The following is a 17,950-nucleotide window of genomic DNA, read 5'->3' as shown; positions in this document are numbered from 1 at the left end:
GAAACAATATCAACAAAAACAAAAAAACTTAATGTGAAATAAGAAGACAGATGATAGTATATTTTACATTTAGATAAGTGAAGTACAAAAGAAAATGTGTGAACACAACAAAAAAGTGAAATTATTGCTAGTTACTTAAAGCAGCGTATGAAAAGAAAAACCCAAACCTTCCCTTTTCGCCTACCTGTATGCCTTGTAGTCACTACATCAATAAATGTGCTGGTATCATAATTTGTACTATGTTTCTGTCTTCCCATAAAATCAATATTAGCTGAGTCAGGTGGTGAAAGTAGCTCCTTTGGGCTACCATTAATTTAGTTTAAACAATAATTCACAATATAGTTACATTGCTATTTTTCTAAAAAAGAATTTTCATTGTCTTTACTCAGTTTTCTCTTCCCTTGAGCCTCAGTCACATTTTTGAGAACAATGAAATCCTTTCTTTTAGAAACTAGGTAGGTAGGACTAATTTATGAATTATATTTTAAACTCAGATAATCTTTATGCTAATGATAGGCCAGAGATGATGTTTCATCATTTAATTTAGATAATGTTTGACAGTGATTTTAAGGAATGTCAATCCAGGAAAGATTTTCACTTAAAGGTCATAGCTGGGAAATAATGTCCACAAATTTCTAGTTAATAATAAATGTCATTGGTCACTTTTCTAGGCATTTTTTATTTCATTTCATTTTCTCAGCTTTCCTGCATTTAAAAGAGAGAAAAAATTAACAGACCTTCTTAAGCCATTAGAAAAGCATAGTAATTAAAGTATTTTGTTGGATGAAAGTTTCTACATTCCCCTGTCATGTTCAGGTTTTACCAAGATGCTTCTCCAATAAGATACAGATGAAGTAGCTAAATAAGATGAAGAGAGATTCATCTACACAGGAATTTTGGTATTACTTCAAGCCCAATAGGATTTCTGAAGTTTACCAATCCCAATTAAAGATAAATTATAAAAGTGACATGGAGGAATCGTAACATACTGTCTTAAAAATCTATCCTCCACCTCATTCCGATATGTATGCTTTCCTCAATTAAATTTAGTAAAAATTTTTAGTAAAAAAATTGGTTAAGAGCAATCATGATGTGCTAGAAATGGGGAACCTTGATGTCACACAGATGGGCATCTGAACTTTAGTTTTACAAGTGGCTTAGGGAGTGATGTTCAGTGATTTGCAGAAAGTTACACAATTAATGAGTGATATACTTATTCCCCTTCTCCACACAGTTTGAGATAGATATTCCAATGCTGTTGTCCCTCTTCCCGTCACAGCCTCTCCCTGACATACACCATCCACTTCTCAAATAACCCTGTTTATTACAGACACTCATTTAAGGTTGACAGATTTCAAATTTTGCATTAAAAACAATTACCTTATCTGTTAGAAAGCCTGGGGCTGGGTTTGAGAATCCTTTCCAGCCTGCCTGTCTATGACTGTAATGCCTCCTAGTGATGGGGTAATGAGGATGGCTAGTGGGGGGCGGGGATGGCTGTGTGGATAGTGACAAAGTGCCACATTCAAAGAGTCAAGAATGTGCCTAGTTCGGTACTAGGCGTCACCACAGTAAGAAAAACTCACAAGTTGAATCCATAGGGATTCTTACAGCAGAATGTTTTCTTTGAACTTTCTGGGGTGCTTAAAATAAATATACACATTTGTGGAATGCAAAGAAGAGACAGTCACTGCTCTGATAGAGTTTACAAGCCAAGGAAGAGACACCATCAAGCAAAGCCATATACTTTACACTATAAACTCATATACTTGTCTCAATTACAGACTCCCTAAAGGAGAAACAATTAAGGTATTGTATTTATTGCTTTTCTATTGTTAAATGTTTAAGAAAAGGTTTCTGTAAGAATCCAACCCTCCAGAAGAAAGACATTACATTTGCTTAGCTGAGTTTCCTTCCAGAGCACATGTAATTCTGAATTTTAAATACAGTGCCTGTCAAGTACTGTTGGCTTTAAGGGAGTCAGAGGTCTTATAATTAAAGCTACTACTATTAGCCCCTGGTGGTTGAAAGCTAGATAGAAATTTAAACCATGGTTTTCCTAGCTGTCAATGCCTCTCTAATAACTTCTTGAGGCCTTTGGCTTTTTTAACAGTGTAAATAGCTAAATTCAAATTGTCTGGGAGTTCTTTTAAAATTGATAAAAGCTATGCAAATGAAAGTAACTATAATTAATGAATAATACTACCAAAGATTGCATTTGTTGGGCAACAATTTATTTATTTATTTATTTATTTATTTATTTATTTATTTATTTATTTTTTAATTAGTTTCAGGTGCACAAGACAAAGCAAAACTTAGACGTTTATCATTTATATCCCTCACACTGTGTGAACCCCCCTCCCCCCCATCCACTATCCCTCTGTACGTTCCCAAAACCTCTCACCTTCCCCTTATCCCCACCCCCCCCGCCCCTCTAGCAACCCTCTGTTTTTCCTCCATGTTTCCAAAACTGTTTCTGATTAGTTCATTCACTTATTCTTTTCTTTAGATTCCGCATATAAGTGAGATCATATGGTATTTGTCTTTCTCTTTCCGACTTATTTCACTTAACATAATGTTCTCTAGGTCCATCCATGTTTGGGCAACAATTTTTGAGTACTTTGTGCATTCAATATTATAAGAGGTACAGTCTTTACTGAATAGATATCCACATGGATCTGGAGATATTCATTTTGCATATGGAAAATAACTGGATAAGGGAGATATGAAGTGCATAGCGTGTGTGTGTGTGTGTGTGTGTGTGTGTGTGTGTGAGAGAGAGAGAGAGAGAGAGAGAGAGAGAACATTTATACAGATCTGCCATTCAAGTTCAAAATCTTCACTATTTAGCTATTCAATATGTTCTCTTCTTGTCTGTTGTGTTTGGTTTTTCAAAATGGAGGCATTTATTGTTGGCAAAGTTATGAATGATATCAGAAACATCATGAAATACAAGGCTTCTAAATGAAAATATTCCTATGTAAAACTCAGATCACATTAGAAAAGGAAAAAGTCTTAGAAAACGAAAGCGTTAGATATGAATATAGATAGGCTCCTAACATCAGAGGAAAACTAGAGACCAGGCTAACCCAACTTCACACATTAGAATTTAGCCTGTGTTTTAAAAGACTTCCAATTGGTTACATAAAACCAATTTACTCTTATAGTAAATGACAAAACTCAGCCCTAGAGAGATATACAGTGTGGTCCAAGTTCTTGCCTTAGCATACATAGCTGACATAGTTCATGAAAAGTATAGGTCTTTCCTTAAAGCTTTTATATAAAATGAAGGCCTGTGATATAGATTTAGCTGTTTCTTTGTAGCTGAGAGAAAAATTATCTTCTTGTAGCAATTAATGGACTAATACAACTTGTTTAGTGCTTCCTTTAATTAAAAAAGATGATAGGGAAACTTCTAACTAAAATATAATTTGGGTACAAACGATAGGGTAATTTACAGCTAAAAATCAGTGCATTTAAAAAAAAATAGGATTAGGGCTTTCTGCTTACTGCCTTGTAGTACCTCGGTTTTCAAACATCTCTGTTGACGAACATTTTGGTTTATGAATGCCGTAAACCCAGAAGCAAATGCTTTGGTTTTCGAACACGCCTCGGACATCGAACATGTCACGCGGCTTCCACTGAGAGCAAGATCCTGAGGCCTAGTTGTTGGCTGTTTTCTAATGTTTCAGAACTCGAACAGTCTTCCGGAATGGATTACATTAGAAAACCAAGGTACCACTGTATGCTTTTTTTATACTGTGCTATATTTTATTTACCCAAACCACAACTATTTATTGAGTATATATTAAATACTAGATGCTGTGAGAAATGGAAAGAAATAAAAAACACTAAGTAGGAAGAAGTATGGTTTTATAAGTCCTCTCAAATATGATAAATTTTAAAGACTTCTTATTATTTTCTGTGTATTTATTTAATCTCTTACTCTTTCATCAGAAAGACAGGTATTCGAAATACACAGAACAGTATAAATGATAACCAAATAAATCAAGACAAAGGGAAAATAAGGACCAAAGGATACAATTAGTTCACAAAAATGAATATCATATAATCCTACAGATTTAAGGTAGATTGTGTTTCAAATGATACACAAATACAGACAGATAACCAATGACAATATTTACATGGACTATAAGAGTAAAAATGTGTCAGTTCTTGAGGAGATCCCTAGCTTTTTATACCTGAGACATCAAATGATGTATTAAGCAATATCTTTTAATTCATAGCATCCCTATAATCAATGAAATCAATGGAAAGTTTCATCCAATTGGTTTTTTTTCTTAAAATGGGATCTATTTTGGCTTAATAGCAAAAGTAGAAAATGGAAGAGAACAAAAAGAGCAACAGAGAATTTCAACTTTTATTTTCTGACTGCCACTTGAAGTTCAATTATCTGTTGCCATTTTAGGGCAGGTGATCAGCTGAGATGGAAGCAAGTTTGATATTCTCTTAAGAAATCTTGGGAACATAACTAGGACATGTCCCAGTATAGAAAGTCATTGAAGCCCATTTTTATCTCCATTCAAAGGTAGAGCCAGGAAAAACTTATAGATAGGGTCAAAATTTCCTTTCAAAATCAGTTTTTCATTGTGTTATCATGTGTATGAGTGAATGATCAAGGTCCCAAGGCATATGTCATAGAAATTTGATGCAATAATTCTAGACTGGACTATTCCTAAAACAAGGCTACAAGTCACCCAATTTAACCAAAGGTAAACTATTAATATATCCACTAAATGTTTAATTTTAAGCAATGCAACATTATAGTCATAATGGTCAACATTATAGTAATAAATTAGCTGTGAAATGTGTTCTTAGATAAGTTATACTATACTATACTATACTATACTATACTATACTATGGTATATAATTGCTAGGCTGAAATAAATGGACCTCTGCCAAAAACAATAGTTTTAATTTTAAGTAACTCCCCTTCAATTATTCTTTCTTTAATAATAATTAGACAGAACAACTATTTCACAAGGCTACTCTTTGATGAAGGTAGAACCGTGATACCAGCATATAGAAAAACATCCATTTTTTTGTTCTCATAGTTCGAGGATGTGTATTTATAAGTAAAGATAAGCACAGTAGGTCTTTAAAGTAAAAGTTAAAGAAGAGAATGAAAGCACATCCCATTTTATGCTTCTGAAAATTATTATGTGGTCTGTGAGGAGACTGTTGCTACCCCCGCTGACTCACGTTATTAACACCTCAATTTTTTACAAGCATATGTTTCCTAGGGTTGTGGTTGGGCTCATACAGCTCACCTCAACTAGTGGTATTTCCTAAATTCCATTCCCAGAGCTTTCACTGACACTAATTAAACTACCCCAAGACTGATTTTTAAATAAGAAAACAAAGTTTTCATTTATAGTCGTGACCATCCCCAGTAAATCTAATCATATACTAGCTGTTAGCACCAACTTTCTTATATAAAGTCTCCTGGGAAACAAACTAATTCTCCACATGTTTTTTGGTAAATATAGATTCAGGACAAAGAGAATTAGGATGTTGTTAAAGAGTACTTTCACCAAAACGACAGTGGCCTAATGAGTTACTCTTCTTGCACAGGATCTATTTCCCAGCTACTGGAAGGTAGGTCTTTTCTCAATAGTACTAGAGACAAATGTAATAGACACTTCAATGAGTCTCTCCTGGGTTGCAGATGTTTGGAGACATCATACTTGATCAGAATTTTTCTATTATAGGCCCTGATCATTACATTCCCTTTCTTCACTCCTCTTTTCATTTATTTAGCTTTTTCACAAATGTTTAGTGAGCACCTACTGTGTGCTGAATAGGTTGCAGAAATAATAGTGGAAGTCTTACTACTAGTAAAATAAGAAGAAGAAGAAGAAGAAGAAGAAGAAGAAGAAGAAGAAGAAGAAGAAGAAGAAGAAAAAGAAGAAGGAGAAACACTATCTACAAATCTCATTATATGTCTTAATTCATTTAATCCCCATATGAGGCATGAAGATGAAGATAAATATGACATTCTTTCTGTCCTTTGGAAAGTTGACAGTCTACTGAGGAGAGATACACATAGATGAGTATGTCAATATTTGTTGAAATGTAGAGGGAAATATCAGAGGTCATTTGATGGGAGGACAGGAAGCATTGAGTTAATGTTTCAAATAAAAGGTAATCTTGAAGGATGAGTAGGAGTTCATCAGATGGGTCAGGAGAAAGTTATTTCAGGCAAAGGGGCAAATATGCAGAGGCATGAAGACATGAAATGGTAAGTATAATATCCACTGAAAATTACAAGTACTTCAGAATGATTGGAGCATGGTGTGTTGTTGGGTGGGTATAGCAGATAAGTCCTAAAAGAGGCAGAAACCCTAAAATAACATTTTGTGAACATAGTTCTGGTAAGGAAAGAAAAGTGTGATGCCCTCTATATTTAGGTGAGAGATAGGAGCAGGTACCTTCTCCTGAAGGCCCTATGTTACAGGCTCTAGAAAGAAGACAAACTTTCTCCAGAAGTCACAGAGGAGGGGAGTATATGGGGACAGTATGTGGAAGGATAGTAGCTAGATTATGAGTGGTAGTTGATGTAGTGTGGATTAACCAAAACGGCCATAAATACAATGTAAGGGCCAATTAAACCAATAGGAAAGAGGCCATACTGACCTGAGAAGGCTCTGCTTAGTACTGTGTTTTAAAACCTTGGGCATCAAGATATCCAAATCTTTTAAAATATGTATATCCTTTGCTACAGCAATTCATCTTTAAGAGTATTTATCTTAAAAAAAATGTTAAGGTGTGTATATAGTTTTAGCTAAAGGTATTCATCACAACATTGTTTATATAACTAAAAATTAGAGCAACTTAAATGCCTTATAATAAAGGATTGTTTTAACAAATTATGGGAAACATGCACAATGGAATATAGGGCAGCTAACAGAAATGGAAGCATATTTTATTTGTTGAAAAAGAAACACACCATGAAGTTATTGGGGGGAAAGTAGATAACAACATAGTCACTATAATTGATTCCTATGTCTCCATTTGTAACAATTTCTACACAGAGAATAATAAATTTGGAAGTATATTAACTAAGGTGTTCACCGTGATTATCTCTTGATAATAAGATTGTGGCTGATTTTTATGTTTTTGTTTTTGCTTATCTGAGTTTACTAATTGTTTTTTAACATTGAACATGGATGACGTGTATAATAAGTTGGGCTTCTTTGTAACAATTAAAGTTCATTTATTTAAATGTCACCAAATACAGTGACTGTAGAGGGTGAATGATTAGAATGATTAGAATGATTTGGCTGATTGAATAAACCTGGAATGATTGTTGTGATATACCCCAATAGAAAATATAGTATATGCCCTCAAATTGCTTTAAAAGGTGGAAGAACTAGAACTGTAAGTGACATACACAAGAAGGAGAAAAGTCTTTAGTAATAGAAACCGTTAATTTAATAACATAAATAAATTAATATTTCTGTAAAATTTGCTGTGTTGTGACAACAAAGGGAGTAACTGAGGCCCATCTAGCAAGTGAGATAGCTTGCTGGGCCCATTTTCCACAATTTTAGTTAAATAACCTACCTGAAAAGGATTACTATTAACGGTGGTTGGGGATCAATCTCTCTCTGAAAGTTTGCCTTAAAAATTTCCTTGACACAGCAATTCTATTCCCAGGAACCTCTTCTACAAATAACCTACATATGCACAAAATATCTGTCCAATGGAGTTTCTTGCATTTTGTTTGTAAGAGAAAATCATTTTTAAAAATTAGAATGTCCATCTCAGAGAAATGAGTAGATGAATTATATTACAGAAAATACTATGGAATTCTATGCAGCCACTAAAATTAACATACTAAATGGTATATCCCCCCCAACACAGTGGTTTTTAAAACGGTGAATTAGTATAATATAAGTGTCCCATTTATGTTTTAATGGAGAAACTTACATGTTATTTTATATTTTATTATTGCTGGAATTTTTAAAATTTATACTCAGCAGGTAATTGTGGTTTTTAAAGTAAATAATTAAGCATAAATATCAAATAAATAAATCTAGGAATATGTAGTATCATACAATACCTAGGATTATTAGTATACTTCAAATAGTTAATAAATATTATGTTGTGGAATTCTCATAAATAATTATGGGATTATGTTCATAATGAATAAATTAGCCCCCTCCAAACCTTAGTGTTTTTAACCTAATTAATTGGTAGAGCTATTGCCGAAAATAAAATACTGTTCAAGTCTTCTCTTATACTTTAAGAAACACAAAAATTTATTTAAAGAAAAGAAAACCAATAAAGTTTAGTAATAAAAAAGAAAAAAATGAAAGAAAAGAAAACCACACATTTTCCTACCATTATCAATGAACTTTTCCTATTTATTAATTTATTCTTGAAAAGTTTTTATAAGTCATGTACTATATGTCTGGCAATCCAGAATGGAAGACAGAAATTGTCCTATTCTCCGAGGAGCTTATGGTATCTTGAATATCTAAATAACATGGTACAAAAATTGAAAGAGGAGATAGAACACATTAGTAAACATTTGCTGGTGTTATAAGAGCCACAGACTAGTTCTAACAAAAGCAATGTATATATGAATAAGTGATATGCAAATTATATGCATATATATGTACACTGTATCATAAATACATATGTGTACATTTTATGTATTTAATTATCTATATGCCTAACTATGCTCATTTAAAATTAAACAATGCCAAAGAAGCGGAGTACAGCATTAGGAATAGAGACAGTGGAAATGGAATGACCGTGTGCGATGTTAAAGGGCTAGTGGATGGGGGGGCGGGGGTTTGTCACTGTGTGAGGGATATAAATGATAAATGTCTAACTATTACATTGTTTTGTGCACCTGAAACTAATTTTTAAAAAGTTAATAAATAAATAAATATATAAATACATAAAATAAAAATAAATAAATAAAATTAAACTGTGCCAATAAATAAATCAAACCAACTCAAAAAACACAGGACCGTTGAAGGCAGTTGGACAATGTCAACAAGTATTCAAAGGAAATAATTAGCAACTCAAATGTAAAAATTGAAATACTGAAAATAAATAAAATAGAGCAAAGAACATTTGGGTTTAAGTATTCTTTATTGGATGATTTAAAGACAGATTAGGGAAGCAAAACTACTTGCCCTCCTATTAAGGTTTGCCTATTCTGTTTGTGTGTTGTGTTTAACCTGAGGTATTTGGATTTCTTTGAAAGGGCCTAAAATGATCTTTGATTCTGAGCAGTCACACAGAAAGAATTGGGACAGTGAAGGAACACGATCTCTGTTGCAGCTATTTACACATTGCGCTTCTTGCATTTCTAATTATGTTTTCACACATCCATGTCCCCAACTAAACAGAGAATTCCTTGAGGGCAAAAATTCTGTTTTCTTTATCTTTGATTCCTTATATAGGGCATAGCTCCTGGCACAGAAGAGATGTCTAGTTGATACTGGTTGGATATATGAATATACAGTATTATAGAATCATAAGTTACTTTTCTGGGGTCAGCATTCACATGGGTATGTGACTACTAAGATAATTAGCCTAATTATATACATGTATGTACATATAATATATAATATGTATATTATATATAATAAATAGGCTAATTAGGTTAATATATAATGTATACATATATTCATATATTATATAAATAACAAACACTTTTGTGTAAAATAAATTATATAATTTATTTTGAATATATATAAAAGCAAGCTAATTATTGTAGTAGTCTCTCAATATGAAGATTGCCATAAAAGTTACGAGCAACTCATAGGCAATAATATCCCATAGAACCCTCTTTATGGCTCAGGAATGAAAAAAGAGGCCTTTACACAGAAGAAAAAAGCATAATTAACTCTCCACTATCCATTCATGGAGCTCAAATAGTATGTGATAAGCTCCTTATGGCCAGTTTAACAAAACTGGGGTACTATAATTCCAGAATTATTGTTTTATCCCAACACAGTATTCTATACAACTGGGATTAATAGAAGGTAGTAAGTGGTTTTCTGTAAATAATGAGAGCAAGTATGATTATAGTCTGAGGATTAAAGAAAAGCATAGCAAAGTCTGACTCTGGGTAATTTGGATATTCTTGATTTTGAGTTGGAGTTTGTATAATCAGTCACCAGTTGTCAAATTTTAGTAGCTAAACTAAAAATGTCTCCCATGTCATTAACACTGAAAATGTGGGAAAATGCTTCCTTTTGCTCATGCTGAGTGCAGGGACTTCACCAATATCCATTTTGAAATCTGTATGAAGCCTTTGGGTTTCAATGTTAATTAATGTCTTGGCAGAGGATGTGTCATTCATTGTGAATAAATACAATGGTTTAAATTGTGGGAATACTCAGTTTAAAACAAATAGGTAAGCAACTATTATATTAAGGGTATGTTTGTTTTTGTTTGCAGGAAACCCTGACTGTGATTTTTATGTCTGGGCAATTCTAGTCTTCCTGGTTTTAGCTCTGGTTATATCGCTGATCTTCAATGTTTCCCACTATGTGGAAAAAAAGCGACAAGGTAAGACATTTTGTGAAATAGTCATATGGCACCTGCTTTAATGGAAACTGATCACTGGAAATCCTACAGAAGAAGACAACTTTATAACATGGTACCCAACAGGATATTTTTTCTGTAGAAAATCTATTTGATACATTTTTTTTTTCATTTTGAGGGTTCTCTTAATTTAAGAATGCAATTGTATGAGAAATGTAAACAGATTCCCAATGTTAGCTTCATCTCTTCCTTAGTGTATAGAATAGAAAGGGATTATTCTGGTAAATGCATGTTTCCTCCTCCAATTGAACAACCTACGAAATTAGTCTATTCTGGAGCAGCCATAATTGTTCTCTGTGATTCATGATGAGAAAATTGAAAACCAGCCTTCAAGTTTCCGCTGAAACCTACTCAAACTTCTCAGCTTCAATCAGGGCCTCTAAAGTTCAGTTGTCAGGATAGGGATCAGAAGGGAACTGGAAAAGAAATAGACTGAACCATGAGCTTGTTTTCATACACTCCCAGGGTCTACAAGAGCAGATCAAAGGGACCTATCACTGTTAACTTTTTCTTCAACAAGCTGGGCAGCAGTTTTAACCGTATGAATTTCACACTTACATGCATGATGTGTAATGCCCAGCAACTGGCACAATCTTTACACAATGTAGTCATTCAATACATGTATTGTAAATACATGGATGGATGGATGGATGGATGGATGGATGGATGGATGGATGGATGGAAAAATAAAAGTTCAATTATTTTGGGGAGGAGGCCTTAATATTCTAGAACGACCAAACTGTTGGAGGCAGGACATTTAAGTGGTAATCAAAGAACAGAAAATAAAAAATAAGCTCATTTTCTTTTAACAGATGAAAATAAATAAAATGAAGTTAGCAAAACTAAGTTAGACACATGTGACCAAGAAAAATTGCAGGAAGCCAATTTAGAACAATGGTCAGATTCTGGGGAAAGTCCTTGATTTTCTTTAGGAGTGTCTTCTTAAAAGTTGATAACGCTAATATAAAATATGAAGAAGTCATTATTGTCATGCGGGTTTGAAAAAAATGAGAAGCACTAGAAAATGAAATGGCAGAGCTGAGGTCACACATCTATTTAATAGCAAAATCAAGGCTAAGTGCTCAGTTTTTCTAATCTGCTGTCCAAAACAATTTTTACCAGCACGTGCTGCTTTTGCATTGTTGACCAAATGTCCTCAGCCAGAATCCCAACACTCTTTTAGGATCTCTATTATATAATGTCTATGCCTTAAATGAAATTCCAGGCAAGCAACGTTTTTTTCTTTAGCAATTATTTCAGTAATTACTTTCAAATCAAATATTTTTCAAATAAAGTTTATGTCAGATGTACGAATGACCTATCATGAGACATCTTCTAAAAAAGTTTCCTTCTTTGACCAAAAAAAAAACTAAGCTAAGACCAGCACTTTTCTTTATATAATAGATTAAAATGCACACATTTTAATTTTTTATTAAAATATTTTATGAATGCAGATAATATTTTCACCTGAAATTTAAAAAAAAGTGAATTGAGAGCTATAGAGGTGAAATAATTTAAGGTGGAAACCAGGACAAAAATAAGCACTTGAACTACTACTTCACTCTTCCATTGATTCCAGTGCTAATTCTCTGGAGCTTTGTGTGGAGCCAGGGAACTAGCAGGTTTTCCAATCCTCATTTTTGATAGTTTGTTCATTGGCATTCATGTTGTCACATCCATATCATTTTGCCACCATACTAATTCCTTTCGGGAGTTTAGTTGATCACTGCTGACAGACAGTAACCTAACTAAAAATAAAATAAAATAAAGCAGTCTTTAAAATTTTTTCTTGACATATTTCATTTTAATTGTACAAATCCTTACTGCCTCAGACATGTCAGAAGTGCCCTTATCGCTTAAAAGTAGTATAATGGGAAATAACATTAAAAAAAAACAAAAACAGGAAATAATAAATTAAATTCATTGATGTATTTTTAAAAATCAATTTCAGTTCCCTCAATTGTTCTTAACATCATGGCTTTTGAAGTCCACATGATGTTGAATTACAACTCTGCTTTCAGTATTTACCTGGGAGGTCTTATAAAGTAGTATAAGTTCTCTGAGTTTCAGTTTGCTTACCTACAAAATATGGGAAACATCATCTAGACTGTAGGGTTCTTGTGAGAATTATATAGATACATTAGTCCCCCTTATCCATGGGGGAGACATTCCAAGACCCTAGTGTATGCCTGAAACTGTGGATAGTACCTATCCATGTGTGTGTGTGTGCACACACACATATATGTCATTTTTTTCCTATATGTATGTACCTATGATAAAGTTTAATTTATTTATTAGGCACAGTAAGAGATTAACAATCACTAATAATAAAATAAAACAGGTACAATAAAATAAAGGTTACTTGAACACAACCACTGTGATACCATAAGAGTCGATCTGATAATGGAGATGGCTAGTAAATGACTAACGAGCGGAGAACATATACACTGTGGGTAGACGGGACAATTGGATAATTTGCGTCCCGGGTGGGACATAGCAGGACCACTCGAGATTTCATCATGTTACTTAGAACAGTGTGCAACTTAAAACTTATAAATTGTTTAGTTCTGTAATAATCTATTTAATATTATTGATCCACAGTTGACTGTGGGTACCCAAAACCATGGAAAGCAAAACCCTGGATAAAGAGGAACTACTCTACCTCAGCACAGGCTAGGGACTGAGTACGTTGTTCCTGGGTAGGGAATATCGCCATTCTTGTGGCCCTCGTGCTTCCTTCCTTCATCCCACAAACAAATTTTTAAGGCCTTACAATGGTTACATGTCATTCTATTTAATTTTAATGTTTGTTATTTCAGTGAACATTAGTTCCTCTGGCTTCTTCACCACTCCCACCATCCCTATACCCTCTAGACCCTCTCTAGTTCCTATCTCGCTTCTTGCTCCCATCTCTATATTGTTTCACACATTTGTACAATTACGTGAGTGTTAGCAATAACTGTTGTGTTCATTTAAATCACACACAGGTTCATTCCAGAGAGTTTTCTGTAGGTTTTCATAGAATTGATTCTAAACATTAGCCTACTTCAAATTATTTTATTTCAGCAGTAATGTGTCCTCTTTAGGTGGAACATAAACTCTGGGTCTTGCATTTTATTAGCATGCAAACCAAAGATTAGCCTTGGAGCAATGTTTATTGATGCCAAAAGAATGCCCTTTGTTCTCATCCCACCTCCCCTTTTCATTTCTATAGTCCCTGCCCAACTGCCACAATTTTTCCTGACATCTTTTCCCAAGTATTACTAATAATTGCTTTCCTTTCTGTTATACTTGAGCAAATAACATAATCTTTCTTTCTCACCCAGAGATCAAAGGTGGATTTGGGATTAGCTCTGCAAACTGACTCCTTTCCAGTCCTCCTGCAAATTCCTGCCTGCTTTGTTTCTCCTAGACAGACAGACTAGAAGATAATCCATCAAATATTAGTCAGCATTTTTGCCATTTGGTCTGGGAACACAATGAATGCCCCTGTATCTGACCTCATGTAACTTTTTATTTTTGCATCTGTGTGCTTTTCTTTGTGGCTATGAAACTTGCAAGATATGACTCCACCTTGGCAAACAGTCAGTGAGTAAGTTTTGTTGATGTATTAAGTAGCATACAAAAGACAATCTCTATCCCAGCAACAATACAATATCTACACATTCAATCAGATAGAAAAGATAAGCCTCTCCTTGATGTTTTCTGTAGCCGTGCAAGGTAGAAGCTTTGAAATGGAGTTCTTCCTTCCTCCCAAAATAAATCTTTCATGTTTATGCGATTCTTTATCCAAATCTGTTCTTTAGGAGGATTATATTTATTTTTTTTCTGATAGGATTGCATTAGCTTTTTTTCCTCCTTTAAAGCCAAACAAATATTCTCTATCCAGCCTTTCTTCTCTATTTTGAGAAGAAGGATAAACAAGTGTACGGTTTCCTCATACATCAAAGTCCTATCAGTATATCTCCAATTCACTAGAAAATTGTGGTACAATTTTCACATTAAAATGCATCAAAATTGTTTTATTATGGAGTTTCAGCCATGTGCTGTTGTTCCCTTGTTGTTACGTATTGTGCATGGAAGGGTGAACACGATAAAGGGGAAAATATAAAAGCAAATGTTTGCTCACACCCTCTCAGCCATGAACCTGAACCACAAATGTTGGTATCTGAATCACAGGAGAGGATTATGAAAATTTACCCAGCTCTTCTCACACAGAGTCTTGCAAATGCAACTGCTTTATAGCAAAATTAAAACTGCTTTTTGTTTTACTATCTTTGAAATGATTATGTAGCTTTCAAATCATTCCATTTATTTTTAAATAAACTTACAAGTCCTTGAGACAGAGAAAGCTCTTTTCAGGAGCCTGAGTTTGCTGAACTATCTCCTTAGCTGTAATCTCTACTCTAGACTTTTGATTGCTACTCCCCTTCATAAGGAGATAATATTCTATCACACTTCCTATAGTTAGTATTGTAAGACTAAAACCACGCAAAGTACTGAGCATCTACCTCAGGATTAGACATTTAAATTGCAAGAGTGGAGTGGAATATGGTGGTGTCCTTGAAATTTTTTTTTTTTTTTTGTCTCCTTTTAGGGTGCTTCTTCAATATAGTTGGTGTTGCCATATGTTTTTTACCTGTTACTTATTTTCTTCTTCACATTGTTTTAGTTCTCCTTCCTTCTACTTAAGCCTCACATTATATTATATCCTTTATGTAATTGCTTCTACTTCCTTTTTCCCACAAAGCTTTTTGATTTAAAACCTTTTTTGCTTTTCTCTAGTGATAACATATCCAACTACATTTTCTTTCTGTAGAGCTATCCATTTACACATTATATGAGAATATTTGCCAGGCACTGACATTCGTACTCTAAGCACCTCCAATTGGAAAATCCACATTATCTTTCAAAAATATTAGTCTGTTTGGAGAAATATTTTTACTCCAAACCTATTTTTTTCTTATTCTATTTAAATAATGTCACTCTATTTTTCTTTTCAAATTCTTTATTTTTTCTCCTTTCTTTCAATTTAACACTCAATTAGTGAAAATCCTCTTGCCAAAAGTGAAATTTGGTTATTTCATTCCAAATCAAGCTTTACTCATAAATCTTTTTGCCTTTTAAATAGCATCTTAATTATATCAGCTTGTTGTCAGCTAATCCATTTAATGAAGAAACTTCCCAATTCAAATCAGCACAATTAAATTGTGACTTGTTATATATTATGGATTTAGAATGTATAATTTGAAAATCAATTTTATCATTTTCTAAATATTTTTTACAAAAAGTATTTCATTTGTCTTCCACATCTACTCACATGATATAGGCATTATTACCCATATTTTGTCAATAGACTGATAATCAGAGTTTTAAAGTGATTTACATGTTGTCATATGGCAAATGCATTGGACAGCTGCTACCCAATGCAATGTCTTCTGATTTCTCACCCTGAATTTGTTCCATGATACATCAGGCTGTAGTTGGACTAAATTCTTGTGCATGCACTTTAATTCCAGGCAAACCTGAAGAATAATTAATGACCTGAGTATAAACCTTTCTGTCATATAAAATCAACGTATACTTTATATTTTCCAGTCTAAATTTTTCTGGTCTATAGTAACTGAGTTTTATTCTTATGCTCATTGATGTTGTTAGCTTTTTTATTTTGTTGGGCTTCATTAACTTGTGGCTATGTGCAACAGTAGACTACTCTACTTTTCTTCCAACATCCTTATACATTCATATTCACAAGACTAATCTGAAGTTAGTTGAAAATAACTGCATCTTTTATATGTGGCTCATGGTAAGGCATTTCCTGTGAGCTAGGACGAGGGTATTTTGAATATATCCCCAATGGATTACATTCATCATTTTTGGTCCCACAGCTGCATGGTATATATGCTCTGCAAAGACTTCCTGCATTTGGTCTTTCACAGAATTATTCCAAATACATTTACATGTGACATGTCTATTTCATTCTCCAATGTGATGATTTTAATAATTTGTTCCAGTAATGTTTCTTTAACAAGTAATGAACTCTCTGGAGAATAACTTAACTTTGTTGAACATAAATCTACCTAAAAATGATCTTTGCAGTTGTTTGGTGATTTATTCAGTTATTTAGAAATGTTTTTGCTAGTTCCTTACAAATACACGATGTTTTTCATATGTTGAAGTTGAAATATCACTATCTGGTTACTATTGTGTCTGAGTCGTCAGATTTAGATGATACTGAGCTTCATTTTTATAGGAATAACTCTTGCAAGATTTTGGCTCTTATTTATGCCAGGTTATATAATATCAAAATCAAAATAAAATAAATATTATACTATATACATCCATCCAGTTCAACATCAAAGAATATTTATTGATGAATGGCTAATACACACTTTTTCATAATATTGGTCCTAATTATTAAAACTGTACTCTGAATTTCCCTTACTCTCTCTCAATAATTCATTATAAATCTATTGCCTTTCACTAAAAAATTCTTGAAATTATTTTTAAAATTTTGAGTACTTAATTTGAAATAAAAATACTTCCTTTTATTTATCTTTGAACCACCACCTTCAAGGTTTAATAGTGGGTTACTTTCTGAGATTTGGTGCAAAAATTTTTCATGGTTTTACAATCTTACATTAGATCTCTGGTCAATCTTGCTGTTACAGACCAGCATACAATTTCTTTTAAAAGACATTTTATTGTTTGGATTAATTTTAGAGACTAATTCCAACTATTTCCAGATCTCTTCTCCCTACAGCCCTCATCTTTCCTTACCTCTACTTGTACCATGTGGACAAAATGGAATCATCACCAGCAACTTCCTGAACATCATTTTTATGTTGTTGTTCACATGCCAAGAAATGTTAACAGATATATTAAAAGTAGATAGATGATAGATAGATAGATAGATAGACAGACAGACAGATAGAGTCTTTTAGGGATTTGGTGGGGAGGGGTTAAGGAAGAAAAGCCTATTCAAACCAGCAAGGGCAAAAAGAGAAATTTGTCAGAAGAAATTTGTCAGAGGTGCTTCATGGAATCTAAGGCAGAAAGTACAGCCTTGTCCCACAGTGGACTGGAACCACAGGGCAAGCAGGGACAAGGTTCCAGCATTCTTGGCTTGGTATGTCCCCTCCATAAAATGGCCACACATCTGGCTCTCCATCATTTTCAAGCTGTGCTGTGTTTCCATCTCAAATCACAAAGAAAGAATTCCGACTATGATTAACCCAAATCAGAGATCTTTATCTCTAATTTAAACAGTGGTGGCCGAGTGGCTTGATTAAAGATGTTAACTGACATTGAGACTAAGCTCCCCTTGACACTCTCTAGAAGATTTAACGAAAAATT

The 17,950-nt window shown here is 33.6% G+C and overlaps 1 protein-coding gene across 1 annotated transcript in view; it reads left to right on the top strand.

Moving 5' to 3' along the window:
• Nucleotides 1-17,950, top strand: part of TRAT1 (T cell receptor associated transmembrane adaptor 1) — a 37,785-nt gene that overhangs the window by 2,086 nt on the left and 17,749 nt on the right. Inside the window, exon 2 of the mRNA XM_019742919.2 lies at nt 10,448-10,558. Within this exon, the coding sequence (XP_019598478.1) occupies nt 10,448-10,558 (111 nt within the window). The remainder of the gene's footprint in view (nt 1-10,447; nt 10,559-17,950) is intronic.

Source organism: Rhinolophus sinicus, linkage group LG01 (assembly GCF_036562045.2).
Source record: "Rhinolophus sinicus isolate RSC01 linkage group LG01, ASM3656204v1, whole genome shotgun sequence".
NCBI lineage: Eukaryota > Metazoa > Chordata > Mammalia > Chiroptera > Rhinolophidae > Rhinolophus > Rhinolophus sinicus.
The sequence above is the reverse complement of the archived record's forward strand: the minus strand, read 5'-3'. Positions and strand labels throughout refer to the sequence as shown.